Here is a 27,987-nt window from a genome sequence, read left to right as displayed (position 1 = left end):
ACTCCATCAAGCGCCACTTCATGCCCCACGGTGGGCGCCAAGCGTCGTCGTGGTGAACGAGCGGATGCCATAGGATGGCTTAGATTGGGGCCGAATGGACGCAAGAGGATTCGGGGAGGGTTTGTGATCGGGTGGGACGAACTTCCGGATGGTTTCCTCAAGAACTTGGCCAAGGCCGGAGGTTGAAGAAGAAAGACACAAGGAAGAACTCACTCTAGATCACCATGTTCATTGATTCACACAAGTTACGGGTTTTTCTCTCTCGTGTTCCGCGCCCGTGAAGGAGAGCCGCCCCTCTCCTTATATAGGGGAGAGGGTGGCTTACGAGTGCAAGAAACCCTAATGGCATCTTTGATCTGGACAAACTACTTTACAAAGCTACTCGTACAAAGCTACTTTAATCATAGATGACACCGGGGTCTTCTTTAATCGTGGAGGCCGACGTCCTCCGGCTTCTTTCTTCGTCATCTTCTTCTTTATCGTCAGCCCTTCGTTTAAAGCTACTTTGCTTAGCTCATCCTTGTCTTCTAGCTCTGGAGAGGATCTTTGACCAGCCTTGCCGACAAGCCCTTCCTTCCGGTGGCCCGGTACCTTTTCTATCCGGTTCCGGTATCCCTCCTATGAGGATACCGGCATAGCCTGTTCAGCCAAACGCCTATCTTAGACTCCGGCATGAACATCTAACCGGTATCCTGATGGCTCAAACCATCCGGTTTGGCATGCCTTTGGCATACCGGGGGTCATCCCCCCAACAAGAAGAATGTAGCTAAAGTTTGGACTATTACCACCACCAGTAATGCTAATGCTACACATGTTGCTGCACCTCCTACTATTAATAATAAAAGAATTGGTGTTAGCAATGTTTCCACTTCTAATGCAAAGCGCGAGAAACTGCCCGAAACTGCTAAAACTGCTGAAACTGCCTGTGATAAAGTTCCTGAAATTTTTTCCAACATTGGGGATGATGATCCCATTGCTTTAGATTATAATGGTTTGAATTTTGATGATTGCCACATCTCTGAAGTTATAAAGTTCTTGCAAAAACTTGCTAAAAGTCCTAATGCTAGTGCTATAAATTTGGCTTTCACGCAACATATTACAAATGCTCTCATAAAAGCTAGAGAAGAGAAACTAGAGCGCGAAGCCTCTATTCCTAAAAAGCTAGAGGATGGTTGGGAGCCCATCATTAAGATGAAGGTTAAAGATTTTGATTGTAATGCTTTATGTGATCTTGGTGCAAGTATTTCTGTTATGCCTAAGAAAATTTATAATATGCTTGACTTGCCACCGTTGAAAAATTGTTATTTGGATGTTAATCTTGCTGATCATTCTACAAAGAAACCTTTGGGGAAAGTTGATAATGTTCACATTACCATTAACAATAACCTTGTCTCCGTTGATTTTGTTGTCTTGGATATTGAATGCAATGCATCTTGTCCCATTATATTGGGAAGACCTTTTCTTCAAACTGTTGGTGCTATCATTGATATGAAGGAAGGTAATATAAAATATCAATTTCCACTCAAGAAAGGTATGGAACACTTCCCTAGAAAGAGAATGAAGTTACCTTTTGATTCTATTATGAGAACAAATTATGATGTTGACACTTCGTCTCTTGATAATACTTGATACACACTTTCTGCGCCTAGGCTGAAAGGCGTTAAAGAAAAGCGCTTATGGGAGACAACCCATGTTTTTACCTACAGTACTTTGTTTTTATTTTGTGTCTTGGAAGTTGTTTACTACTGTAGCAACCTCTCCTTATCTTAGTTTAGTGTTTTGTTGTGCCAAGTAAAGCCGTTGATAGAAAAGTAAGTACTAGATTTGGATTACTGCGCAGTTCCAGATTTCTTTGCTGTCACGAATCTGGGTCTACCTCCCTGTCGGTAGCTCAGAAAATTAAGCCAATTTACGTGCATGATCCTCAGATATGTACGCAACTTTCATTCAATTTGAGCATTTTCATTTGAGCAAGTCTGGTGGCCTAATAAAATTCGTCAATACGAACTGTTTTGTTTTGACAGATTCTGCCTTTTATTTCGCATTGCCTCTTTTGCTATGTTGGATGAATTTCTTTGATCCATTAATATCCAGTAGCTTTATGCAATGTCCAGAAGTGTTAAGAATGATTGTGTCACCTCTGAATATGTTAATTTTTATTGTCGCTAACCCTCTAATGAGTTGTTCTAAGTTTGGTGTGGAGGAAGTTTTCAAGGATCAAGAGAGGAGTATGATGCAACATGATCAAGGAGAGTGAAAGCTCTAAGCTTGGGGATGCCCCGGTGGTTCACCCCTGCATATACTAAGAAGACTCAAGCGTCTAAGCTTGGGGATGCCCAAGGCATCCCCTTCTTCATCGACAACATTATCAGATTCCTCCCCTGAAAATATATTTTTATTCCATCACATCTTATGTACTTTGCTTGGAGCGTCGGTTTGTTTTTGTTTTTTTGTTTTGTTTGAATAAAATGGATCTTAGCATTCACTTTATGGGAGAGAGACACGCTCCGCTGTAGCATATGGACAAGTATGTCCTTAGTTTCTACTCATAGTATTCATGGCGAAGTTTCTTCTTCGTTAAATTGTTATATGGTTGGAATTGGAAAATGATACATGTAGTAATTACTATAAATGTCTTGGGTAATGTGATACTTGGCAATTGTTGTGCTCATGTTTAAGCTCTTGCATCATATGCTTTGCACCCATTAATGAAGAAATACATAGAGCATGCTAAAATTTGGTTTGCATATTTGGTTTCTCTAAGGTCTAGATAATTTCTAGTATTGAGTTTGAACAACAAGGAAGATGGTGTAGAGTCTTATAATGTTTACAATATGTCTTTTATGTGAGTTTTGCTGCACCGGTTCATCCTTGTGTTTGTTTCAAATAAGCCTTGCTAGCCTAAACCTTGTATCGAGAGGGAATACTTCTCATGCATCCAAAATACTTGAGCCAACCACTATGCCATTTGTGTCCACCATACCTACCTACTACATGGTATTTCCCGCCATTCCAAAGTAAATTGCTTGAGTGCTACCTTTAAAATTCCATCATTCACCTTTGCAATATATAGCTCATGGGACAAATAGCTTAAAAACTATTGTGGTATTGAATATGTAATTATGCACTTTATCTCTTATTAAGTTGCTTGTTGTGCGATAACCATGTTTACTGGGGACGCCATCAACTACTCTTGTTGAATTTCATGTGAGTTGCTATGCATGTTCGTCTTGTCTGAAGTAAGAGAGATCTACCACCTTATGGTTAAGCATGCATATTGTTAGAGAAGAACATTGGGCCGCTAACTAAAGCCATGATCCATGGTGGAAGTTTCAGTTTTGGACAAATATCCTCAATCTCATATGAGAAAATTATTAATTGTTGTTACATGCTTATGCATAAAAGAGGAGTCCATTATCCGTTGTCTATGTTGTCCCGGTATGGATGTCTAAGTTGAGAATAATCAATAGCGAGAAATCCAATGCGAGCTTTCTCCTTAGACCTTTGTACATGCGGCATAGAGGTACCCCTTTGTGACACTTGGTTAAAACATGTGCATTGCGATGATCCAGGTAGTCCAAGCTAATTAGGACAAGGTGCGGGCACTATTAGTACACTATGCATGAGGCTTGCAACTTGTAAGATATAATTTACATGATACATATGCTTTATTACTACCGTTGACAAAATTGTTTCATGTTTTCAAAATCAAAGCTCTAGCACAAATATAGCAATCGATGCTTTTCCTCTATGGAGGACCATTCTTTTACTTTCATTGTTGAGTCAGTTCACCTTTTTCTCTCCACCTCAAGAAGCAAACACTTGTGAACTGTGCATTGATTCCTACATACTTGCTTATTGCACTTATTATATTACTCTATGTTGACAATATCCATGAGATATACATGTTACAAGTTGAAAGCAACAGCTGAAACTTAATCTTCCTTTGTGTTGCTTCAATGCTTTTACTATGAATTATTGCTTTATGAGTTAACTCTTATGCGAGACTTATTGATGCTTGTCTTGAAGTGCTATTCATGAAAAGTCTTTGCTATATGATTCACTTGTTTACTCATGTCATATACATTGTTTTGATCGCTGCATTCACTACATATGCTTTACAAATAGTATGATCAAGGTTATGATGGCATGTCACTCCGGAAATTATCCGTGTTATTGTTTTACCTGCTCGGGACGAGCAGAACTAAGCTTGGGGATGCTGATACGTCTCCGACGTATCGATAATTTCTTATGTTTCATGCCACATTATTGATGTTATCTACATGTTTTATGCACACTTTATGTCATATTCGTGCATTTTCTGGAACTAACCTATTAACAAGATGCCGAAGTGCCAGTTGCTATTTTCTGCTGTTTTTGGTTTCGAAATCCTAGTAACGAAATATTCTCGGAATTGGACGAAATCAACGCCCGGGGTCCTATTTTGCCACGAAGCTTCCGGAAGTCCGAAGAGGAGACGAAGAGGGGCCACGAGGGGGCCACACCCTAGGGCGGCGCGGCCCCCTTGGCCGCGCGGCCCCGTGGTGTGGGGCCCTCGTGCCGCCTCCCGACCTGCGCTTCCGCCTACTTAAAGCCTCCGTTGCGAAACCCCCGGTACCGAGAGCCACGATACGGAAAACCTTCCGCAGACGCCGCCGCCGCCGATCCCATCTCGGGGGATCCAGGAGATCGCCTCCGGCACCCTGCCGGAGAGGGGAATCATCTCCCGGAGGACTCTACGCCGTCATGGTCGCCTCCGGAGTGATGTGTGAGTAGTCTACCCCTGGACTATGGGTCCATAGCGGTAGCTAGATGGTTGTCTTCTCCCCATTGTGCTTCATTGTCGGATCTTGTGAGCTGCCTAACATGATCAAGATCATCTATCTATAATTCTATATGTTGCGTTTGTTGGGATCCGATGAATAGAGAATACTTGTTATGTTGATTATCAAAGTTATGTCTATGTGTTGTTTATGATCTTGCATGCTCTCCGTTACTAGTAGATGCTCCGGCCAAGTAGATGCTTGTAACTCCAAGAGGGAGTATTTATGCTCGATAGTGGGTTCATGCTCGCATTGACACACGGGACGAGTGACGTAAAGTTCTAAGGTTGTGTTGTGCTTGTTGCCACTAGGGATAAAACATTGATGCTATGTCTAAGGATGTAGTTGTTGATTACATTACGCACCATACTTAATGCAATTGTCCGTTGCTTTGCAACTTAATACTGGAGGGGGTTCGGATGATAACCTTGAAGGTGGACTTTTTAGGCATAGACGCGGTTGGATGGCGGTCTATGTACTTTGTCGTAATGCCCAATTAAATCTCACTATACTCATCATAATATGTATGTGCATGGTCATGCCCTCTTTATTTGTCAATTGCCCAACTGTAATTTGTTCACCCAACATGCTCGTTTATCTTATGGGAGAGACACCTCTAGTGAACTGTGGACCCCGGTCCAATTCTCTATACTGAAATACAATCTACTGCAATACTTGTTCTACTGTTTTCTGCAAACAACCATCTTCCACACAATACGGTTAATCCTTTGTTACAGCAAGCCGGTGAGATTGACAACCTCACTGTTTCGTTGGGGCAAAGTACTTTGGTTGTGTTGTGCAGGTTCCACGTTGGCGCCGGAATCCCCGGTGTTGCGCCGCACTACATCCCGCCGCCATCAACCTTCAACGTGCTTCTTGGCTCCTCCTGGTTCGATAAACCTTGGTTTCTTTCTGAGGGAAAACTTGCTGCTGTGCGCATCATACCTTCCTCTTGGGGTTCCCAACGAACGTGTGAGTTACACGCCATCATTCTGCAAGCAACTTTTTAATTTTTCTTGCATCAGTAGTAGCATTGCATTTTTCAATAAAATCATCATTAAGATCCACATAATCTTCATCAGGATCATCACTAAAATAATCAAGTTCAGGTGAATTAACAGGTGTAGTAGCATTAGGAGTTTCAGTATTTTCAATTTGTCTAGACCTAGCAATCGTAGCATCTAGAAAAGATCCTAATGAACCACTATCATCAAGCACAGCAGAAATATTATTAATATTATGAGAGTTTTCAGATTCGGCAGAAGTACCCGCATGTGAAGCATGCGGCGGTGAAACAAGTTTATCAATCACAGATGGTGAATCAAGTGTAGCGGAGGTACTCAGAATTGTACCTTTTCTTGTAGTGGATGGTAATATGGCGATTTTAGAATCGCGAGGTTTACCCATGATGGAGAATTTGCAGCGAACAATATCAATCCAAGTGAACTTCCAAATAAAGCTATGCTCCCCGGCAACGGCGCCAGAAAATAGTCTTGATGACCCACAAGTATAGGGGATCGCAACAGTCTTCGAGGGAAGTAAAACCCAATTTATTGATTCGACACAAGGGGAGACAAAGAACACTTGGAAGCCTTAACGGCGGAGTTGTCAATTCAGTTGCACACTGGAAACGGACTTGCTCGCAAGAGTTTATCGATAGTAACGGTTTTATAGCGATAGCGATAGTGAAATAACGATAGCAGAGTAACAAAGACAGCGAGTAGTGATTTTAGTAAATAGCAGGATTAAAATACGTAGGCACGGGGACGGATGAACGGGCGTTGCATGGATGAGAGAAACTCATGTAACAATCATAGCGGGGCATTTGCGAGATAATAATAAAACGGTGTCCAAGTACAAAGCAATCAATAGGCATGTGTTCCATATATAGTCGTACGTGCTCGCAATGAGAAACTTGCACAACATCTTTTGTCCTACCAGCCGGTGGCAGCAGGGCCTCAAGGGAAACTACTTGGATATTAAGGTACTCCTTTTAATAGAGTACCGGAGCAAAGCATTAACACTCCGTGAACACATGTGATCCTCACATCACTACCATCCCCTCCGGTTGTCCCAATTCTTGTCACTTCGGGGCCATTGGTTCCGGACAGCGACATGTGTATACAACTTATAGGTAAGACCATAAACAATGAATATCTTGATGAAACAATAACATGTTCAGATCTGAGATCATGGCACTCGGGCCCTAGTGACAAGCATTAAGCATAACAAGTTGCAACAATATCATCAAAGTACCAATTACGGACACTAGGCACTATGCCCTAACAATCTTATGACTATTACATGACCAATCTCATCCAATCCCTACCATCCCCTTCGGCCTACAGCGGGGGAATTACTCACACATGGATGGGGGAAACATGGCTGGTTGATGTAGAGGCGTTGGCGGTGATGGCGGCGATGATCTCCTCCAATTCCCCGTCCCGGCGGAGTGCCAGAACGGAGACTTCGGCTCCCGCGACGGAGTTTCGCGATGTGGCGGCGTTCGGAGGGTTTACGGCGACTTCGACTTTCCTCCGTGCGTTTTTAGGTCGAGGCCGATAAATAGTCCAAAGGAGGGCGTCGGAGGCCGGCCGAGGGGCCACACCACATGGCCGCGCGGGCCCCCACGGGCCGCGACGCCCTATGGTGTGGGGCCCTCGGGCCTCCACCGAGTTGTCCTTCGGCTCCGTCGGTATTCTGGAAAAATAGGGCCTTCGCATAAATTCCGAGGATTTTCCCGAAAGTTGGATTTCTGCACAAAAACGAGACACCAGAACAGTTCTGCTGAAAACAGCGTTAGTCCGTGTTAGTTGTATCCAAAATACACAAATTAGAGGCAAAACAATAGCAAAAGTGTTCGGGAAAGTATATACGTTTTGGACGTATCAGGCATTTCAACACTGTCGTCCGGTGTTGTCAATAGATGGTACCTTCCTCACTGGAAAGTACAAGGGTACACTCCTGTTGGCGATCGCAGCAGATGCAAACAATCAGCTCCTTCCTATTGCATATGCATTGGTGGAGAGCGAGAACAAAGATAGCTGGTTCTGGTTCTTATGCTGCTTGAAGATTTCAGTTGTCGGAAATCGCCCCAATGTTTGCATCACCTCTGATCGCAACACGGGGCTATTGAGTGTGCTCGAATTTATGAAGGTGGCACAAGATCCAGAATGGGGGTGGCCCGATCTATAGACAAGGTGGTGCATGCGGCATTTAGCAGCCAATTTTTACTCAAAGTTCAAGAACAAGGATTGGTTCAAGTTGTTCAAGAGAATGTGCATGCAGAAGACAGAAGAGAAGATGAATGCAATTTGGAGTGGAATCAATGCCGAAATTGAGAAAGCTGCGTTGCCACGAGAGAAGAGATCGGAGGGGCAATACCGGGACGATTAATTTGTCTACGTGGATTGCCGAGAGTTGCCCCGATTTAAGCAAGTGGGCGCTTTCTCACGACTACGGGGCACGGTACGGCATAATGACCACCAACATGTCGGAGGTGTACAATGGTGTGCTGAAAGGTGTGCGCGCCCTCCCTATCACGGCGTTGATTATCGAAACTTGGAACCGGACTTTGTCGTACTTTGCGAGACGAGTCCGAGGTTGCCAACGCTCGGGACGCACTCGAACAAGCCATGGTCCGAAAAGATGCAGCGACATCTCGACCAGAAAGCAAAAAAATCACAAAGCCATGGTTTCCGTCAAATTGACGCACTTCGGAATAAGTGGGAAATACATGTACGCGCCAAGTTTGTGAGAGGCCACCACAGAGGCTCAAGAAAGCATGATGTCACCCTCGGAACTAGCTCGTGTGAGTGCAGTTGTAACAAGCCAAAACTTTTGGGATACCCTTGTAGTCATGTCCTCAAGGCTGCTTCAGCCACGAGAACATCAGCGTGCGGTCCTACATATCTCCGTACTTCAACACATACAACCTACGCACACATGGAATGATGAGTTCGGACATGGGGCATTGGGCAGCACTATAGGGATGTATGGCCGGATAAATCCACCATATGGGTTCCGGACCCGACGTTGAAGAGGACCGCGAAGGGTCGACGTCAATCTCGCCGTCATAGAAATGACATGGACCATAGTCAGTCGGGAGAACCACGCCGTTGTCGCGTTTGCAGATGTCCCGGTCATGCGCGAAGGGAATGCCCGTACCATAGAAACAACAACCCAGCTTGATGTTAATTATAATAATTTGTAGTCATGATTTGTTGTAATAAATTTATGATTATTTCTATTCATGATGTGATGTAATATATTTATAATAATTTGTGCGCATGATTTGCTGTAATAAATTTATAATTACTTCTATTCATAATGTGTTGTAATATATTTATAATAATTTCTATTCATATTTGTAACATATTTATAATTATTATGTTTACAGGTGATGACGTCGCACTTACCAGACCTTTTAGAGGCGTCGTTTGATGCCGATCACCGTTGTCACCAATGGTTGGACCCGAACTCCCACTTCGTCCCCCCTCAGCCCTTCAGGCTACGCGGCATCAAAAATAGGCTCCATGTTCACGCTCGTTATATGGATCACTTGCGCGCTCACGGACTTCTTTCATATTCCAAGCTTACATCAAGCAAAGAGAAGTTTCTGTTGGACCCATCTCTTATGTCAGCCCTTGTTGATCGTTGGAGACCCGAGACCCACACTTTTCAGTTACGTTGTGGAGAGTTGACACCGACCCTAAAAGATGTGTCCATGATTACTGCTCTTCCTATCATTGGTAATCCAGTGGCCCCCCAAGCATATTCTAGTAATTGGCCGCTACAGGTTGAAGCACGGCTTGGTGTTCCATTTCCTGTTAACACCCGCAGTGGGAACCGTCCTAGAGGTGTGCCTCTGAGCTGGATAGTCACACATTTTGCTAACTTACCTGCCAATGCGAGATAATGTCAAGCTGGCACGACATCTATTTGCATATGTGCTTGTATCTCTTAGGTATAATGTTCCCTTCGTCACACGGTGACGTTGTTCTCCCCAGTTTGATTAAAATTGCCGAAGAGATAGTAGATGGCCCCTTACCTCCCAGTGCCCATATACAGCTTTGGTTCAGCCATGCTTGCTCATACATACGAGGGGTTATGTCATGCCACCCCGAAAAAATCTAAAGGCCACATACTTGCCGTCGGCTATGAGTTTCTTCGGCTATGGTCATGGGAGTACCTACCTGTTGGACGTCCCCACCTATCCAACATAATCCACCCATATGATTTTGGGCAGGCTATACATGGCCCTCTGACATTTGGATCTCGTTGGGTACATGCTAAAAAAAATTGGTCAACAAATGTGGTGCACGGTTGTTACCCGGAATACCACCAGGAGTTTGAGGGGCTAGAGGATCACATGATCAGATGGAACCCATGGACGGATGATGTCGCTGTGTGGGGTGCTCAGCCACCTACAAGCTGATATGTATACGAGCTCCGACTTATGGTTAACACGCTGCCACCTCCTCTTTCTTTGGATGGTTGAGACATATAACCCAGAGCGTGTTATGCGGCAGTTTGGGCTCTATCAGGTTGTTCCACCACCATTACCGAGAAGACTTGACGATCTAGTTCACACGTAAGTGCGCTCATTTCAATATAAAATGTATTGCATTTTATTTATGACTTACATCTTCCTAATTAAATATATCATTTGATTTCAGGCAAGATAATAAAGGTTTGAATTGTGCCGACTGGAGCAGTCGTAATAGACAGTGGATAGAGTTGTGGATTAATAATGCGGCATCTGATGTAGTGCAAGAGCATAGGTACGTTTTGTATTAAATTATTTCGATTATTTTTATACATGTGCTAACGACAATTATTTATTATATTGGTAGACCATATAGTGACGCCACATACGACCACTACAATCATTGGTATCGCAATAGCACAAGGATTTTGCTCACCGGTCCTCCACCAGAGAGGACGACAGATTCACTGGTTGTAGGGACTGAACGAACATCAGCATACCATTGCGATACCTCGGTACTTGCAATTCTTTAAAAATATGAGTTTATTGCAATTGAAATAAATATCCACACCATTTTCTCATACTTTGAATTTTCTATTTTCAGATACAAGAATATAGGGAGATCGCTCGGTCTGCGTCGGATGCTTTGCGGATGCGAAACGTGAATACTCCTGAAGGAAAGTCCCTGATTAGGCGTATTTTAATACGGCCATGAACGGGCTTAAAAGATTTGGTTGTGTTCGAGATGACGATGTTGTTACGCGAGAGTACGACATGCCAGATGCACCGTCGTCTAGACCCAGTATGGCGCGTACGAGCAGTATGACGCGTACGAGCAGTATGGCACGTACGAGCAGTATGGCGCGTACGAGCCAACCTCCTACGCGGAATCCATCATATGCACGCGTCGACTCATCTCTACTTGACTGCTCACAATCAGCTCGCATGTCTCCGCCCCATGCCGCCACACAGGTATTATCAGATACATCTAAAATTATAAATGCGCGTACGTTTTTCTACAAGATTTTACAAAAAATATTATCTTCTGCGCATTAAAAATAGGAGGAGAATATTTTCTCTACTAATCCGTTCGGGGAACGATTTTCATACACCCAAGGGGAGACTTCAAACATCGACAACACCACTCGCGTATGTTCATATTTTATAAATAATCACTCATACAACATAAAATTACGCCTATTATTTACGAATATTTTCCATCCGCAGCAATCTTTTGAACCTAACTGGTCAGAGACGGAAGCTGGACTCGGCTACAATATGCCTCCTCCACAGGTTCCTTCAATTTTAATATATAATTTCTCCCATATAAATATTCATGTCTATTACTTACAACTAATTTTTTTTACGCAGCAATCTTTTGATCCTGTTTGGCCCAACATGATAGCTGATTTTGGCCACAATATGGCCCCGCCACGTAGTGCGAGCATATGCGGGAAGAATACTATCCCGGAACTTCTAGTCAACCCGAGAATCAAGGGATATTTAATGAATTCTTTGGAGCTGACATTATAAGCACACAAGGCAGTTTAATTCCTCCGGCGACACAATCTCAACATGTATTACAAACTCCACCACAGAACTATGAGGCCCACACGGATGAGGAGAACGAACGAGTACGGTCGAGGTTTGCGCCAACATCGTATACCAGATCCTTGGTCGCCTTCCGGTGCTAGCGAGAGACCACCACGCCGTCGTCGACAAGGGTGATATGTTGACGACTCTGCCATATTACTATTATTTCTATCTATGTATGACCTATGTATGAGACATATTTCTATAATTTCGAATAATTATTCAACCAGTTTTTCAAAATAAGATACATGAACATGCAAAAATACAACATAAAATTAAGGGTTACTATCTGACGAAATAAATATGAAAACATAACTTAAATTTCTATCTATGTATGACCTAAGTATGAGACATATTTCAATGATTTCGCATAATAATTCAACAGGTACTTCAAAATAAGATACGTCAACATGCAAAAAATTCAACATAAAATTAAGTTACTACCAAAATGAAGATACATCGGCAATGCCAACACCACAACTTAAAATAAACTCTACGAGTAACATTATAAGCTTCACTTTTTTCCCTTCTTCTTGCTCTTCGATGATGAACTAGCCTTTCCCTTCTTACTCGGTGGCATAAAATCATCGTCCGAGTCAACGCAAGCGGATGCAGTGCTTTTTCCCTTGAAATATTCATTGCTCTTAGCCAGACTCCTCGGCGTGAAGACTTCTTCGTCATCCTCCGTCGAGGAAGCCCATGTATATGGATAACTTAGAAATTCTTTTTGTTCCTTCTCATCCTTCGGTTTCTTCTTCTCAAACCTTGCTTGCAACCTAAGAAGCTCTTGTCGTAATTCCACCGGAGTTCGGCCAGGCATACCTGCGTGCTTAGAAAAAAGCTTGCCTACCTCAACGAGAAGATTCACATTCGTGACCAGATCTTCGACATTTTCTATGTTATTGGCACTCATAACTGAAGTAGCAGAGGAGATAAGAGGAGCAGCCATACGTGCAGTAAAACTACGATCTCCCCGAGGAGCCATCTTCTGGCGACTTCGATTGTGTACAACAAATGAATGCCCGGGGAGGGGTTTTATAGCACGCGGCTCAGAGAAAAGGCGGAAAATCTTGGCGGGAATTCATGGCGCGAAATTTTGGCGGGAAAAAATAAGGCGGGAACTTTAGGCGGGAAAAAATAAGGCGGGAACTTTAGGCGGGAAAATTTACGCGCGAACTTTTTCCGGGAAACCAACATTTATTATTAATACATCTGCCGAAATAAAGTTGGAAATATAACTTAAATTAAAATACGGCTAATCACTACAACGGAATTTAAGATACAACGCCGAAAGTAAAACAGAATTTAAAATACGTAGTTACTACAACAAATCACTCTATTTGCTCTACGTCCAACGTGGCCATTTTCCAGTCTTGTCGCCGCGTTCTTCTGCTGCCTTCGACTCAGCAGCCCTTTCTCTTAATCTCTTTCTTTCCGCTTCACGGGCCTCCCTGCGCACCTCTTCCTCTGCATATCTACGTGCAGCCTCATCATCCATCCCCTTCTGATTTACCTCGCGATTTCGAGCTTGCTCTGCCCTTAATTTTTGTATCTGTCTCTCTCTTTATCGCTTTATCATTAGCAATAGCCTTTTCGAAACGCTCCTCCTCATGGAACCTTGCCCACGCACGCCTCTGTTTTTCCTCCACCTCACGGCGCGCCCAATCCGGCTGCTCCTGGTCTATCCAAGTGAAACCGAGTTGCAAAGGGGCGGCGGAGACCGCAACAAAAATAAGACGATTAATAAATGAAAATTAATGACATACAAATATGATTTTTAATCATGCTCGTTACAACATACCGCAGGTCTCGAGGACGATGAACTTGTATGTGCGGGTGGATCATGATCGTAGTATGCGCACATGAAATATTTCATGCCGAACTTATCCGAAAAATCCACCACTTCCTTCACCTTCGCAAGGCGGCCACACCAACACCTCTCTGCTCTAACCCCCGGCGGCAAAGTTGCATTCTTTCCCTTCATCGGTCTAAAATCCTGGTCTGACCAAGGCACACTCATGCTGGCTAAGGTATGAGCACTTGTGTACCAAATAATATCAGCGAACTGAGCGAGAGAATTAGGCACACTCGACGCCGGCTTTTATAGCGAGCCGAGCGAGAGAATTAGGCGGGAAAATTTAGCGGAACATGCCTCAATCAGTGCAATCAGCCAAAAAGCAGTACAATAATTCGAAAAAGTACGTGGGAATCAGCGCCGTCAGCGCGCTGTGGAGGGCTGTCGGGGCAGCAGCACATGCCACCACCGGTCGTGGCGGCAGGCATGCCACGTCGGCGTGCCGCCACCGGCTAGGGCGGCAGCCTGCGCGACCTTCACGGCCGTCTACCAGCAGGTGACGTGCCGCCAGGGCGACGGCGGCAGGCCCTGCCGCCACCGGCTGCGGCGGCAGGTGCCACGCGTCGCCTGGCCGTGCTGCCGCCACGGCACTTTTGGCAATTCCGTTCACAGGTGGTCCTTTTTGACATTTCAGTGGGGCAGGTGGTCCTTTTTGACAAAATTTCGTGTCATGGTGGTGTTTGTCTTCGTGGTCGGCGACGTGGTGATGCTTGCGACCGGCGTGACCGGCGGTGTCATGGTGGTCTTATCTTCGTGGTCGACGACATGGTGATGCTTGTGGCCGGTGTCACCGATTGCGTCATGGTTCTCTTCGTCCTCGTGGTCGGCGAGGTGGTGATGCTTCTAGCCGGCGTGAACGACGGTACTATGGTGGTCTTCATCTTCGTGGTCGGTGACGTGCCCATGCTTGCGTGACTGACGGTGTCATGGTGGTATTTTCGTCACCGGCGTGACCGACGATGTCATGGTGGTCTTCATCGTGGCCCCCGTTCGCAATGCGCAAGTGCTCCCATCTCGCAACCAAACGAGTCCATTCTAGACTTAGTCTAGTCACCACGTCTGATCCTCGTGGGATGGGACGAGATTTTGCAGGGGTGATGGATACGGCGATGGTGGTGGACTGGTGGGATGACCCCGTCAGTAAGCCCAGTCTCTGATCCTATTTTCTAGCGGTTTTCAGTTGCAATCGATCGAGGAATAAAAAGAGGAAGACAGAAATCCTCTGTCTCTCTCGTTGCCTTGTTATCGTTCCTGTTTTTGAGCTCGACTCTCTGCCCTTGTTGGCAACAACAAATTCGCCCAGGTCAGTTTCTGTTGCGGGGGCGGCCACCGGCCAGTTCCATGGCCGCCGTGCTTTTCCTCCCCGCGAACCCAAACCCTCCGCCTAACACCACATCGTCCCCCCGCCCGCCGCGGCCGTCCACTTCCGGCAGGCTCCACTCCCGTCCCCGCCTAGTCCCCCGTCGCGCCAGCGCCCGCGCCCGAACCCATCTCCCCGCCGCGTTCGGGAGGGGGTCGCCCGCAGCGGCGGCGGCGGCGGCCGAGCGCGGAGGGAAGGACTACTACTCCACGCTGAACATCCGCCGCGACGCCACCCTGAGGGAGGTCAAGAGCGCGTACCGGATCCTCGCGCGCAAGGTGCCGCCCTCTCCCTTCGCCCCCATCCCCATGCCCCTCCCCTCCCGGAGCTTTAGATCGTCTGATGCTCTTCTTCTGTTACATCCAGTCCAGTTTGCCTGCCCGTACCTATATGAGTGTAGAGAGTAGTAAGTAATAAGAGAGATAATTGTTCTATGATTGATCTTATTTGGGATTTGTCCTTGGCGAAAGTAAGATCTCACAAAAGGGGTACTAAGGTGGGCATAGTTAAGCAGTAATTCATTGGTGACGAACTAGACTAGTACTCCCTCCGTCCATAAACCATACATTCAAATTTTGACAATTATAAGACATCTATTTAAGGTAGAGGTACCTCTACCTTCAAAAATGTGATTCACTCACGGCTAAGCTTCACGGGATTCTGCAAAGTTATATACTAAATGTAATTTGCTACATTCTTATTTTTTGTATCTTCCTAATTTCAAATACATCCAGTTTTCTTAAAAGGAAAGCTTGAATCAAGATAATGGATTTTAGAAATTTCTGATTTGGTAATCCTGTATATTTGTGCCACTTTTTGTTGAATATTACAGAGCTATACATAGGTAATACAGTCTACACATTAAATGTGTGTTCTGTTCAGAGAGACCTACTTGTTTTTTTCTTTTTCAATTCCAGTACCATCCAGACATGAACAAGAGCCCTGGGGCAGAAGAAAAATTTAAGGAGATAAGTGCTGCATATGAGGTATCTTCTGCTCTCTGGTATCTGCTAAATAGCTAGGGATACGCCGAGTGCCCGAGTGTTCGACTAGTATACCAAGATGTACTTACTATCTTGCTCTTACTAATAATATAGGGCACTCAATTTTTAACAGCATGGTTTGGTTTGTGTGCGTACACTTGCTAGTTACTTCACTGCTAATCCACTGTATTGTGGGGTTACAACTTGCAAGTGACCCTTTTACTTACTGGTGCCTTGTTTATCAACAACGTCATTCAGTGAAAATCAAACTAGTGTGCTGCATTGTTGCTCAGTACATTTGGTCCTGTATTCAACAAGTCTGGGTGACCGTATACTTCCGAACTGTGACGATTCACAATGTTATCAGATGCTACCCTGTTATGTGATTCACTTATTCTGTAGCTTCTTTCAGTTTCTTTCGGATGAAGAGAAAAGATCTTTGTATGATCGATTTGGAGAAACAGGACTTCATGGAAATCATGGAGGTGGAGATTTCGGTGCACATGAGGTATTTATTTATTAAAAACCCAAGAGATCGTTTTGCATTTCAATCAGGTATTTTCCTTATTTAGGAATGTAAATTTATTTCATACTGGTAGATGTTGTTTTCTACTGCTAATAACTCTCCAACATTGTACCAGCAATAGCATGTGAACTTGCAAATGGCTGTATGTTGTGTGCATCTTGCATCTGAACTGATACTCAACTTTACATGGAAGGTCTTAATTGAAAAAAAGTTCAGGTGACGTGATCTTTGGCGTTTTGTTTTCTTTTGCAGGTTGACCCATATGAACTCTTCAATGCATTCTTCGGTAGTTCTGACAAGATTTTTGGGGGCATGGGTCCAGGGCGATTTCATTACAGTTCAAATGTCAAGGATAACAGGGGGCTTGATATTCGGTAAACAATTTTGGTCTCACATTAAAGCAGTGAAAATTAATTTTTGTATAGTTACACCCTTGTTTGTGTATTGCAGCTATGATCTTCTCATTCCTTTTAAAGAATCAATCCTTGGATGCAAACGGGAGATCAGTATTTTTCGTCATGAAACATGTGGCACTTGCCATGGATCTGGAGGTAAATCCAATAGCATAACAGAATGTACACAATGCAGAGGTCAAGGCAGGTCGATGAAGTCTCAGAAGACACCTTTTGGTATAGTATCTCAGGTGATCTAGACAATTCTACTGAAACTTTGTGTTTTCAGTCATTCTTGTGTTTATACACCTCTACAGTTAATCGGAACATACCTTTATCCTTTCATGGATATTGAATTACCGAGTTTAATAACCCTTACTTCTTTCATTAATACGAACTTACTGAGTTTTTACTATATAGCTTTGGGATAATGTACCTCTATTAGAGCCAACCATCAAAAATGTTACTTGTGGAGTTTGTGCTTTTCATTGAACTAGTAAGATTGTACAATCTTAATTTTTTTCTCTTATAACCAGAATCCAAACATCTCATGTTAGACAATATGGTACAAACACGATGCAATAACACAATAAGGTTCGCTTCAATTAAAATCCTTCAATTGATAATAATAAGTAAGAAACAAGACACATAGTTGTAGTATAGTAATTGTGAGAGTCTGCCACACAAAATAGTTAATGGTAGACATGGCACACGGGAAACATAGAATTGATATTCTAACAAGCTGGAATTAAAAGTTCAGTAGACCAATCTACTTAGTATTTATTCTGAAACTACATGTCTAATAAAGTTGCTCCATCAGGTCACCGTAGCGCCAGGGGTCACGGGTGTACTATTCCCCTCTTCCTTTGCTTATTTCAAGGAACAAACGCGCTGTGCGTGATAAACATCGCCATCCTAGAAAGTTGAAGATGTGTTTCACCGAGGAAGCTTGGGAAGAACCTGATCCATCTTGGGTCTTGAGTTTTAAGTAGGCATGTAGTTGAACAATGTTGTCCTCGTTGGCCAGCTTGTGAGCATCCCTCCTAAAAAGTACAACACCTTTTACCGCATCACGGTAAGACAAGTCATTTCTAATCTGTTAACGCACACCTATAACGTGGAAAAATTACTATATCTATTCATCGACGATGGTACAATGCTAATAAACAATATAGTTATCTTCAAGCATGTCAAACTGATGACATGCCAAGCACCGATGAAAAGTGATTGTGGTTGCTGCCGTACTTTGATGATCTTTGTCCATGGTGACAGACAACTCCTCTTGAACCGTTGTAACAATCATCATCAACAGGATCCAATTCTGGGATGACATAACTTTTAATATCCTTTCCCGTCGAATGCACCTGATCCTTAATGTCTCTAAGGACCATCTGTTTCAGTGCTGCTTGGTTGGAGTTGGAGTGGCTACGACGTTTGTCTTGAGACATTGACTCGGGGTGCTTTTCCCATAATGATTGGATGTTGGTTGCCTTGCAAAATACCAAAATAGTCGTGAAAAGCTTTCTTAGATAACATGGCATCTGGAAAGTAGCTGGCTCAGTCAAACAATCATCAAGGGACTTAATGATCTCTATGAGACCTCATTTTTCACACGCTTCTCAAAGGTCAAGCACGGCTTGCCATGCACACTTTTCAAACCTCATATGAAGTTACACCTCTCACATGATTCATGAGCACCCTGAGCAAGTATCTCTCACCTTCGGCATGATGCACATACACAATTCTTCCTACTTGCCTCTGACCCCTTAATTTTCTTCTCTGCCACATGTTCTTAGCCTTAATCCACCGGAAGAATTATGGGAACTATTTGTACAAAAAGTTCCACGCATAAGGATCCACCTTGTTCATCTTGAAATATTCAGTGAGCATGGTAATAGAAGAGGCCGATTGTCGACATCTTCTAGACTATCGCCCTCTTTGAATGCGACAGTATGCATATTTTCCAAATGAAGTTGAAGTTGGCGAACAACGGGAGAGACAATGCACATTGAAATATCATAAATCCTATAGATCCTCCGGTGGCGATACCTACCTAGCATCTTTGTACTGTTTAATCTCATTGATTAAGCCACCCCGGTCCACTTATGTGGTATAAGTGTCACATCAGTATTGAAACTTGCTCGAGCATGATAGGCAGTTAAATATTTATTCAAGTAAATCTATAATGAACATGACCGTGCATCATTTCCAATCGACCCAGCAGCAGATAATGCTTTTAAGGTAATCAATGAGATTAAACAGTGTAAAGATGCTAGGTGTGTATCGCCACAAGAGTCTATCTACAGGATTTGCGTTTTCCAATGTTAGATGTCTCTCCTGCTGTTCTCTAGCTTCGGCTTCATTTGGAAAATATGCATACTGTCGCGCCAAAGATGGCGATAGTACAGAGGGTGTCGTCAATAAGACAGAAGACATTAGGGATCAGGTGCATTCAATGGGAAAAGATAATTAAAGTTATGGCATCACAAATTTGGATCATGTTGATGCTAATTGTTCCAACGGTCATTCGAGAGAGGTTCAAGATGAGTTGTCCGTCATAATGGACAAAGATCATCTAAGTACGGCGGTAATCACACTTACTTTTCATTGGTGCTTCGCATGCCATCAATTTGACATCCTTGAAGATGACTATAAGTACTAAATTTTCCACGTATATGTGTGCCAATAGATTCAAAATGACATGTCCCTGCGGTAAAATGTGTTGTACTTCTTAGGAGGATGGTCACAAGCTCACCAACGGGTACAACGCTATTCAACTACCTGCCCTAGAAACTTAAGACTGAAGATGGCTTATGTTCTTCTCAATTGTCCTCCGTGAAACACATCTTCAACTTCTGGATGGATGATGATGCTTACAACAAACTGTTTGTTCCTGGCATCAGCAAGAGAAGGGGAATAGTACACCCGTGACCCCAGCGGTGATTTGTAACATGTCCTAGCTAGAGAAAGTTGGCAAGATGGACCAACTTGTTCTGAAATAAATAATAAGTAGACTCGTTTGCTAAATTCATTGGAATGAGTCAATTCACTGTTTTTTGTGTGTCATGTCAACCATTAATTATTTTCCGTGGCAGACTTTCTCAATTAATATGTTGCAAGTTTTATCTTTTATTACTTGTTATTATTGCTCAATTAATTTTTATCGGATCGAACTTTATTGTGCTATTGCGTCGTGTTTGTATCATATTATATTTAGTTTCTCCACTAACCTGAGATGTTTGGAATCTGGTTATAAGTGAACATATTTAAGATTATAGTGTTTTGTGCACTCTTAGTAGTTGTAGAAAAACGCTGTACACCAAGTATTAGATTCTGCTAAGTTAACTAGCCTAGGATGTTCCTGTCGTCCGGACCTGCATACTCTTAGTCTTATTTGTGTATATGAACATCAACATATGAATATCTTACATGCAAATGTATATATATATTTAAAGTGTTCGATATCTGGTATCCATATGTAGTTGCATTTACCACATAATTTATTCTCTTTATCACTGTTTACTATTGCTCAATGTCTGGCAAATTCAGAATGATACACTTTAGTTAGTATATTGCCCTGTTACATTCTGCAGATATCTTCTTGCTTAAATTGTGATGGCAGTGGTAAGATAATTACTGAACATTGCACAAGGTGCTATGGTTCAGGCAAAGTCAAAGTTGAACGAAGTATAGAAGTAGAGATACCTGGAGGTATACAGGATGGCTCAGCCATTCGAATTACTGGAGGAGGTAGTGTTGATAAGCAAAGGCAAGCACTGGGAAACTAATACATAATAACGTAAATTCATGAACCCTGTGTAGTTTTTTGCATGTTTAGTTTAAGCTTTTAACTTGTTCAAAGCTATGCGTAAGCTGTCCATACTGAAACTTTTACAGATTAACAAGGTGCTCAGAATTATTAATTTACAAAGCTTAAGCAGAGTAATACAGCCTGGATGAAAACTCACATTTCAGTTCAGCTGATTAGGATTCACTTGCCGGCATAAAATATTATTATTATTTATCCATTTCTATTTTATCATGCAGGGGTGTCAGTGGTGACTTGTATATATCTGTTTGTGTTAAAGAAAGAGAAGGAATCCACAGAGATGGTCTCAATTTGTACTCCAATGTCACGATTGATTACACTGATGCAATTTTAGGAACTACAGTAAAGGTGAGCTGTCAAACTCAACAGCTCAAAACCGTTTCCTCAAAAAAATTTAAGCAAGAATCTTTGTTCTCAAGTTGGATCACACAAAACTTAGATGTGCTTTTAAAAACTAGAGTACATTCTTTTGTTAATCCTGTCATGCTGCAAACATTCTTGTTTTGTGCTAGAAGGACTCCCACAAGCTTTACGGAGAAAGCAATCTTGCTATTTCAGGTTGAGACAATAGAAGGATGGAAGGATCTTTATATTCCTCCTGGAATTCAGCCTGGAGAGAAGTTGAAATTTGCACTGCTGGGAGCTCCTGACATTAAGAGGCCTAGCCATAGAGGAGATCACAACTTTGTTATAAAGGTGAAGATCCCGAAGAATATCAGGTGTGAGTTGCCAGTGTTTTCTAAGGGCATCTCCAACGGGGCGACGCAAACGGACGTTTTTCGTCCATTTGCGTCTGCGTGGACAAAAAACACGCTCCAGCGGCTAGACGCAAAACATCCGCATCGTCCGTCGTGACGCAAACGTGGACCAAATATGCGGCAGGAATGCGTCCGCGCGTCCGTTTGGGCTGCATGACCCCTTCTCTCTCCCCTTTAATGTAGGGTAGGCCCATGTGCATGTGCTGGCACTCCACACCACACAAATGGAATCTTTCTCTCTCTCCTCCCCTAATCATTGCATGGCAGGCCCTTGCGGTCAAAAAATGCGTCTCTGCCGCTGGAGAAGGGGTAGACGCATGCGGACATGTGACCACTTTTTGTGGCATTTTTATGTCCGTTTGCGTTGGGCATGGACACAAAAAGTGGTCACATGTCCGCATGCGTTTGCCCCTTCTCCAGCGGCAGAGACGCATTTTTTGACCGCAAGGGCCTACCAGGCACTGATTAGGGGAGGAGAGAGAGAAAGATTCCATTTGTGTGGTGTGGAGTGGCCATCACATGGGCCTACCTACATTAAAGGAGGAGAGAGACGGGCCATGCAGCCCAAACGGACGACGCATTTCTGCCGCATATTTGGTCCACGTTGCGTCAGGACAGATGCTGCGGATGTTTTGCGTCTAGCCGTTGGAGCGCGTTTTTTGTCTGCGCAGACGCAAATGGATGAAAAACTAGCGTCTATGATGAGTTCTTTTTTTGCGAAATTACTCTATGATGAGTTGATATCTTGTCCAACTTTAGGTATTGCCGGAACCGTCTCTTAAATATTAATATCTAGAAGTTCTAAAAACTAGCACATTTGTGGTTCCAAAAGTGTGGCATGCCTGATTGCGGGCTCAGCAGGCAACAGCAGTCGCATGGCATAGTTCTTATATTTCGTCTGACCTTCCCTGTCTTCCTTTTGCTGTTTCCTCTCTGTTGGCATTACCGGGTTGCAAATGTAAGCCTGCTGATTCTCATAGTGGCCCTTCTGATCTGAACTAGAAAATCCTAGAATCTAGCAGTAGCATTGCATGTTACTCCCTCCGTTCACTAATATAAGAAGTTTTGAAAAGCTAATTTGGCTTTCCAAAACATCTTTATTAGTGAACAGAGGTAATTTTTATGTTGTTAACATGGGCTTTTTGATGTGTTACTCTTAATGTACTTTTTATGCAGTGACCAGGCGCGTTCACTAGTTGAAGAGCTTGCTGCAATAAAGGGAACTCCGAGTATTTCAGTTCCTGATGATGGTATGTCTTACCTTTTCTGACTTATTGTAGTTAGCATCTTCTGCGTTTGTACATTTTTTGATAAAGTCTGCATTAGAACATGATTCATGGGACTTCTCACTGCCTAACATTTGGCTTAATCAGACAACGTAAACCGAGGAAACTTGAATAAGAGAAGTCATCATTCTTCGGCGAGGAAGACACTATCGTTTTGGGGATCCGTCAGGAATCTTTTCGGGTACATGTACTATCTTGTTAACTTATCTTGCAATAGAATGCAACAAATGTAATATCTTGTACTGATACATCAATACTACTTCTACATTAAAGAGTCAAGACAACTCATGCTTCTTCTGATGCATAGTCAAAAGGACAGAAATTAAGTGTTTTGGCTTCAGATCCCCTAAATCTGTAGAATTACCATTCATTTTTTGCTAATAATTTCATGCATACCATGCTAGGGGTGATGGAGGGGATCAGAGATTTGCTTCAATCAGTGCACAGTCTGTTATTCCACGATGGACTTCTCAACAAGGAATACATCCGGCTGCCCGATTGTTAGAAGGATGCTTCATGATCACAACACTCATATTCGTTATAAGCAGAAGGGGTAAATTCAGGATTTGCACGAAGTATGATCGCGCAACCAAAGCTGAACAAGCTGAAGATGGAGGGTGAAGTTGTGTAAAGCTGTTCGTTGGACGTTAACAGTGTAACAGGTTGGAATCCGGTTGCATGATCTTGGTCGGACAGATCGGTGATTATAGTTTTTGCACCCGCCAGCTTTGCTACTGTAGGGGAAAGACGGGAAAGTTGATGTACTAGGCTTTATTAAGTGGAATAGAACAACACATTTGTACTAGACTGATACTCATGACTTGAACAAGTTACAACATGTGAGAGAATATACCGATTTTTTTTTAAGAAGCTACTGACCCAAGATTGAAACTGTTAGTGTACATGTGAAAGAAGATACGCAAGTTTTTATTATTATTATGGAACTTTGATTTGGGCGAGTCTCTGTTTTACCCTCTTACAATACATGTGCTCACCTCCCAACGTGTTTGGGCTTTAACTGGCTCGGTGCACTAATACGCCAGTTCATGTGTGATCTCGTTGGTTCTGTTTTTTTTTCTCAGATCATGCATCGGTGACACGTTGTCCAAGTGTTGTTTAATGCTGTAATTGTGCATTAGGAGCTGCGATGACAAACGGAGACGGTATACCCACACGGCAAATGCTATTGCTATGCTAGGGGAGGAAGCAGATCTGTAGCCGTCTGAATGTTTGCAGTGTGGTTGGAATACTACTAACAAAACTTGTTTCACCCAAAATATGATTGTTTTCAAATAATTCAATAGATACAATTTTGAAGTTCGCAAAATGTGACTCGAATATGGTCTTTGTGATGTGTTCCGGGACGGAGAGGCACGGAAACATCTCGCAGACCCAGCCGATCCATCGCCCGCCATGCGTCCCCGTCCACCGCCGCTCCCGTTCCACCGGAGTCCGCGGCGGCAAATCCCCGCCGCCTGCTGCCTCCTACTCCTCCTCGCTCTCCTCCCACTGCCGTCCGCCGCTGCCAAGTCCTCTACCCGCGCCATCACCGTACGTCTCCCCACCTGACCTCTCCCCCTACGCTTCTCCCCTGCCATCCATCCGTCTCACCCTGCAACTCCCTGTTCCAGGACAACGAGATCCGGGAGAAGAAGAACGCCTGCTACGCCGACATCGAGAAGTACGTGGCCGGACACGCTCGTTCCTGCTTTGCGTTCGACTGGCTGCATCTGATTTATGTTTCTGACGGTTGTTCCTCTCGGCTCCGCGCAGCGGGCTGTGGGGGTTCGCGTGCAGGTCCTCGGCCACGGAGAAGGAGAACTGCGTGTTACGCTGCGCCTCGCCGGAGTGCTACAACCTCATATACGGCGGCGATCCGGTGAGTGGAGGAGCGATGCGTCTGCTGTTTCTGAATAGCTGCTTTGACTTCTGATGATGGGGATTTTGCTGTGTTGTCGCAGCTTGAGGAAGGGGAGCTGGACTATATCCGCGGGCAAGAGTACAAGTACTGCATGGTCAAGTAAGACAGCACGAAATATCTGGAATATGTTGCTTTAATGTTCTGATAATACTCTGAAATGGATTCTAGTACCTAGCTTCATGAATGATGACATTGCTTTGCTTTCTGTTTGGGTTTAGAGGGAGGAAAAGGAACAGATAATTTTGGAGTAATGTCTCCTGTCAGATGGGCTATTTGGAGAAGTTGGGAATAAGGCTCTTAGACCTGTGGCAATGGATTACTTCATGTATAAGTAGTTCTCACTGGACCCAAATTCTTATAACTGTACCTTTTGATGTAAATCTATTGATGAATATACAGATTACTGGTCGAACTCACATGCTGCACAAGTCACAAAGCCAGTCCTTGCAAAGGACAGTCTTATGTATATGTCTGGTGTCTATATTAGGCTTGATACTTATGCTGGAACAGTCAGTTATGGGCATTCAAACAAGTAATTTCCTGATCCTTGTTAAAACGCCTGACCTTTAAGCCTGCCATAACATGCCAGCAAAGTAGATAATTGAGTGAGGGAGATTACACTGCGCCTATTTCAATCTTGCTTACTGTGTTGCTGCTGTCTGCGAGATCTAGTCGAGAACGGGTCAATAGCTCTTGCAAACAGCAAGCACAGCAGTGCGGGCAATTTCAATCCTACCGAACAAATCCTTATGTTTGTCTGGTCAAGTGCTCATCATCCACATTCCACAACCTTCATTATCTGCAGTAGAACAACTGTTCAGTCCTATTACGTTTTCCACTCAGCTGCAGTCTATAGTGCTGCTCTTGGACTCTGCTGCAGTCTATAGTGCTGCTGTGTTTAGGTTTGGTCAACCAACAGCTTGACCCATCATAATGATGGTTAGTCCAAGTGTGTTCATCGAGGGCAACCTGCTGGGTTCCATTGGATTTCTACCCGTTGTAAATACCCGTGCTTACCAGAAGATCACTTTGATTTCCATGATCCTGTGCTATTTACTGAGATATTACTTCCAGGAAGAAAACAGAAATAACTTTATTTCAAATTGAGTTTTTTTTACAACCTACATTGTAGTTTATATGTTGGTGTTGTTATTATTCATTATATGTTGTGTATGTTTAAAGAGTAAATTTTTTGGACCGTTATTTTTCTAACTTGAGTCTGTACTACCATGGCATGTTTTCTGTAATAATTGAACGTTAGACTCTCTGGGCTCTGAATATGGTTATCTATTGTTGCTCCTTCACCTCAACATGTGGCTTTCCCTTCTTTTTTACAGGTTATCCCTTGGTGAAAGCTTGGATGGTGTGAAGGGGTCCTTTAATTATTCATAAAGGATTTGTACTTTCTGGCAATGGTGGAAACGGATGACAACAGTCTCCAAGTCTGCTGTAAATTGTAACTTTTCTTAGCAAATGGTGTATCCTTATGTAGCAGTACTCATCAGACATATTTTTGAAATTCTTATCCACTGAATGAAACATATATCTTTCCAGTGCGATGCTTTCATTTGTTCTTTGAAAATGCTTAGTATCTTGCAGTACCCAGGAAATGGTGTCAAATTATTCGGTTGTTCCTTTGTTTCTAACTGTCATGTCCCTCTAATTTGTCACTCAACAAATTCTGAACAAATATTCTAATAGACTAGATAATAAACATCTAAAGATATGGAAACAAGTCAGAAGCGTAAATATAAGGTACTGCAGAGAAACAATATTTTGCGAAGAAATAGGATCATCAATAAAGAAGCACCCAGGACAACAATCTCCTTAAGTTTGTGTCAACATTTAGGTTATACTGACAATGAGGGACTAATGGATGGGCGATCAGAAAAATGCATCTCTTCTTGCACGTGTGTTTTGGGACATCTTGCAGCTTCACCTTCCAGTTGTCACTTCTCCACTCTCTTTGAATTTAGGGTCTGCCTCCAGACATTGACGAAGTCCAGCCCTTCTGGAACGCCAGAATGCCAGATGTAACCTATAACTTTTGAAGCTTGGTGGGGGACACCTCCTTGATTGACATCTCTTCTGCGCTGGATCATGCCACCCAGGAAAAGAGTATCGAGATGGAAAAAAAACATAGCGCATGAAGAATGATATTGTCGGAGACCCAAAGCGGCACCCCTGGCAAAGCCAGATAATTGATGTCTTTCTGCTCGAGTGCTAGAGGCAAACACCTTCGATATCAATGTTTGTAGTTGCATGTTCTCAGGATCAAACATATCGAAGTCAAGAGGCTCAGATAATTGTTGCCACTGATGACAAGGCTTTGGAAGTATTACATATTTGACTATCATGCAAACACGCTTCAGAATCAGCATGATGCACATCATCAATCCAGATAGTAAGTATCTGTCAAAAGCTTCAGTGTCTCCACTGATTCCTTGCTCGATTTAACTGTCTGCAATTGTGACAAGTGGAAAAATTAATTTGACTTGTCCACTCTGAAATATCATAGCTACTGTCATGCAGGGTCAGTCAACTTCTTCAAAGAGAGGTGCCTCAGCCTTACGGTTGCCTGTTTATGCTGTATTTCGATGGTCCTGTAAGGTGTTCAACTCATGTCCTGCTCAGAGATTTAGTGCAAGCCGGACCAGTCCTTCATAGCTGCTGCTATTGTGTCAGTGGGTGAGTCTTTCAGCTCCAAATTAGCCAAATGTCTGGTCATGGAAACAAACAAGTACACAATTTCTCAGTTTGTGCAGTTATGTTGGCTGCGGTGAAATTCAAAGGCGTGAAAGATCCGAGCTTCGATTTATCAGCTGATTATAAATGCCAAATATTCAGTCTGCACATCTCCCAGGCCAAACCTCCCTTGCTAGAAAAGTAGAGAGCCATGTCGTGCGCCACATTGTTCAGGTTGGAGATGGCAACCGCATCTACCTCAACGTTCTCCACAAGCTCCAGCATGTTCGACAACCAGTTCAATATGGTAAGTATGGTAACCATCTTCAACATCCTGTACTTCTGTGTTGCACTTTGACTTTCTGAATTTGATATGAAACCCAGTAAGGTAAGTAGATAACCATCTGCAACATCTGCAACATCCAGAGTTTTTTGACTTTCTGGGACATGCTGCAATATAGAAAGCAGTTTTCAAGGTGCTTTAGTCA

At 43.3% G+C, this 27,987-nt stretch overlaps 2 protein-coding genes across 4 annotated transcripts; both read left to right on the top strand.

Moving 5' to 3' along the window:
* Positions 1 to 15,068: 15,068 nt before the first annotated feature.
* Positions 15,069 to 23,740, top strand: LOC124701787 (chaperone protein DnaJ-like). Of its 3 annotated transcripts, none has more exons than XM_047233883.1 (11): positions 15,069 to 15,397; positions 16,037 to 16,105; positions 16,515 to 16,610; positions 16,881 to 17,002; positions 17,079 to 17,271; positions 20,614 to 20,789; positions 21,068 to 21,197; positions 21,408 to 21,568; positions 22,784 to 22,857; positions 22,981 to 23,080; positions 23,298 to 23,740. In XM_047233883.1, exons 1-11 carry the CDS (start codon positions 15,101 to 15,103, stop codon positions 23,512 to 23,514), a joined length of 1,635 nt encoding a protein of 544 aa, XP_047089839.1. In that variant the 5' UTR covers positions 15,069 to 15,100; the 3' UTR covers positions 23,515 to 23,740. The 3 variants fall into 3 exon arrangements, 2 of the variants coding, with proteins under 2 accessions (XP_047089839.1, XP_047089840.1); XM_047233884.1 differs by having other exon boundaries at positions 15,070 to 15,397; positions 22,981 to 23,074; XR_007002234.1 differs by lacking the exon at positions 23,298 to 23,740 and having other exon boundaries at positions 21,408 to 21,545; positions 22,981 to 23,002.
* A 531-nt stretch (positions 23,741 to 24,271) lies between these two features.
* On the top strand, positions 24,272 to 26,452 carry LOC124701788. The gene is made up of 5 exons (XM_047233885.1): positions 24,272 to 24,444; positions 24,525 to 24,574; positions 24,667 to 24,772; positions 24,855 to 24,913; positions 26,152 to 26,452. Exons 1-5 carry the CDS (start codon positions 24,307 to 24,309, stop codon positions 26,204 to 26,206), a joined length of 408 nt encoding a protein of 135 aa, XP_047089841.1. The 5' UTR covers positions 24,272 to 24,306; the 3' UTR covers positions 26,207 to 26,452.
* The last annotated feature ends 1,535 nt before the right edge of the window (positions 26,453 to 27,987 follow it).

The sequence above is a fragment of the Lolium rigidum genome, chromosome 3, assembly GCF_022539505.1.
Source record: "Lolium rigidum isolate FL_2022 chromosome 3, APGP_CSIRO_Lrig_0.1, whole genome shotgun sequence".
NCBI classification, from domain to species: Eukaryota; Viridiplantae; Streptophyta; class Magnoliopsida; order Poales; family Poaceae; genus Lolium; species Lolium rigidum.
This window is presented reverse-complemented; position numbering and strand designations above follow the sequence as displayed.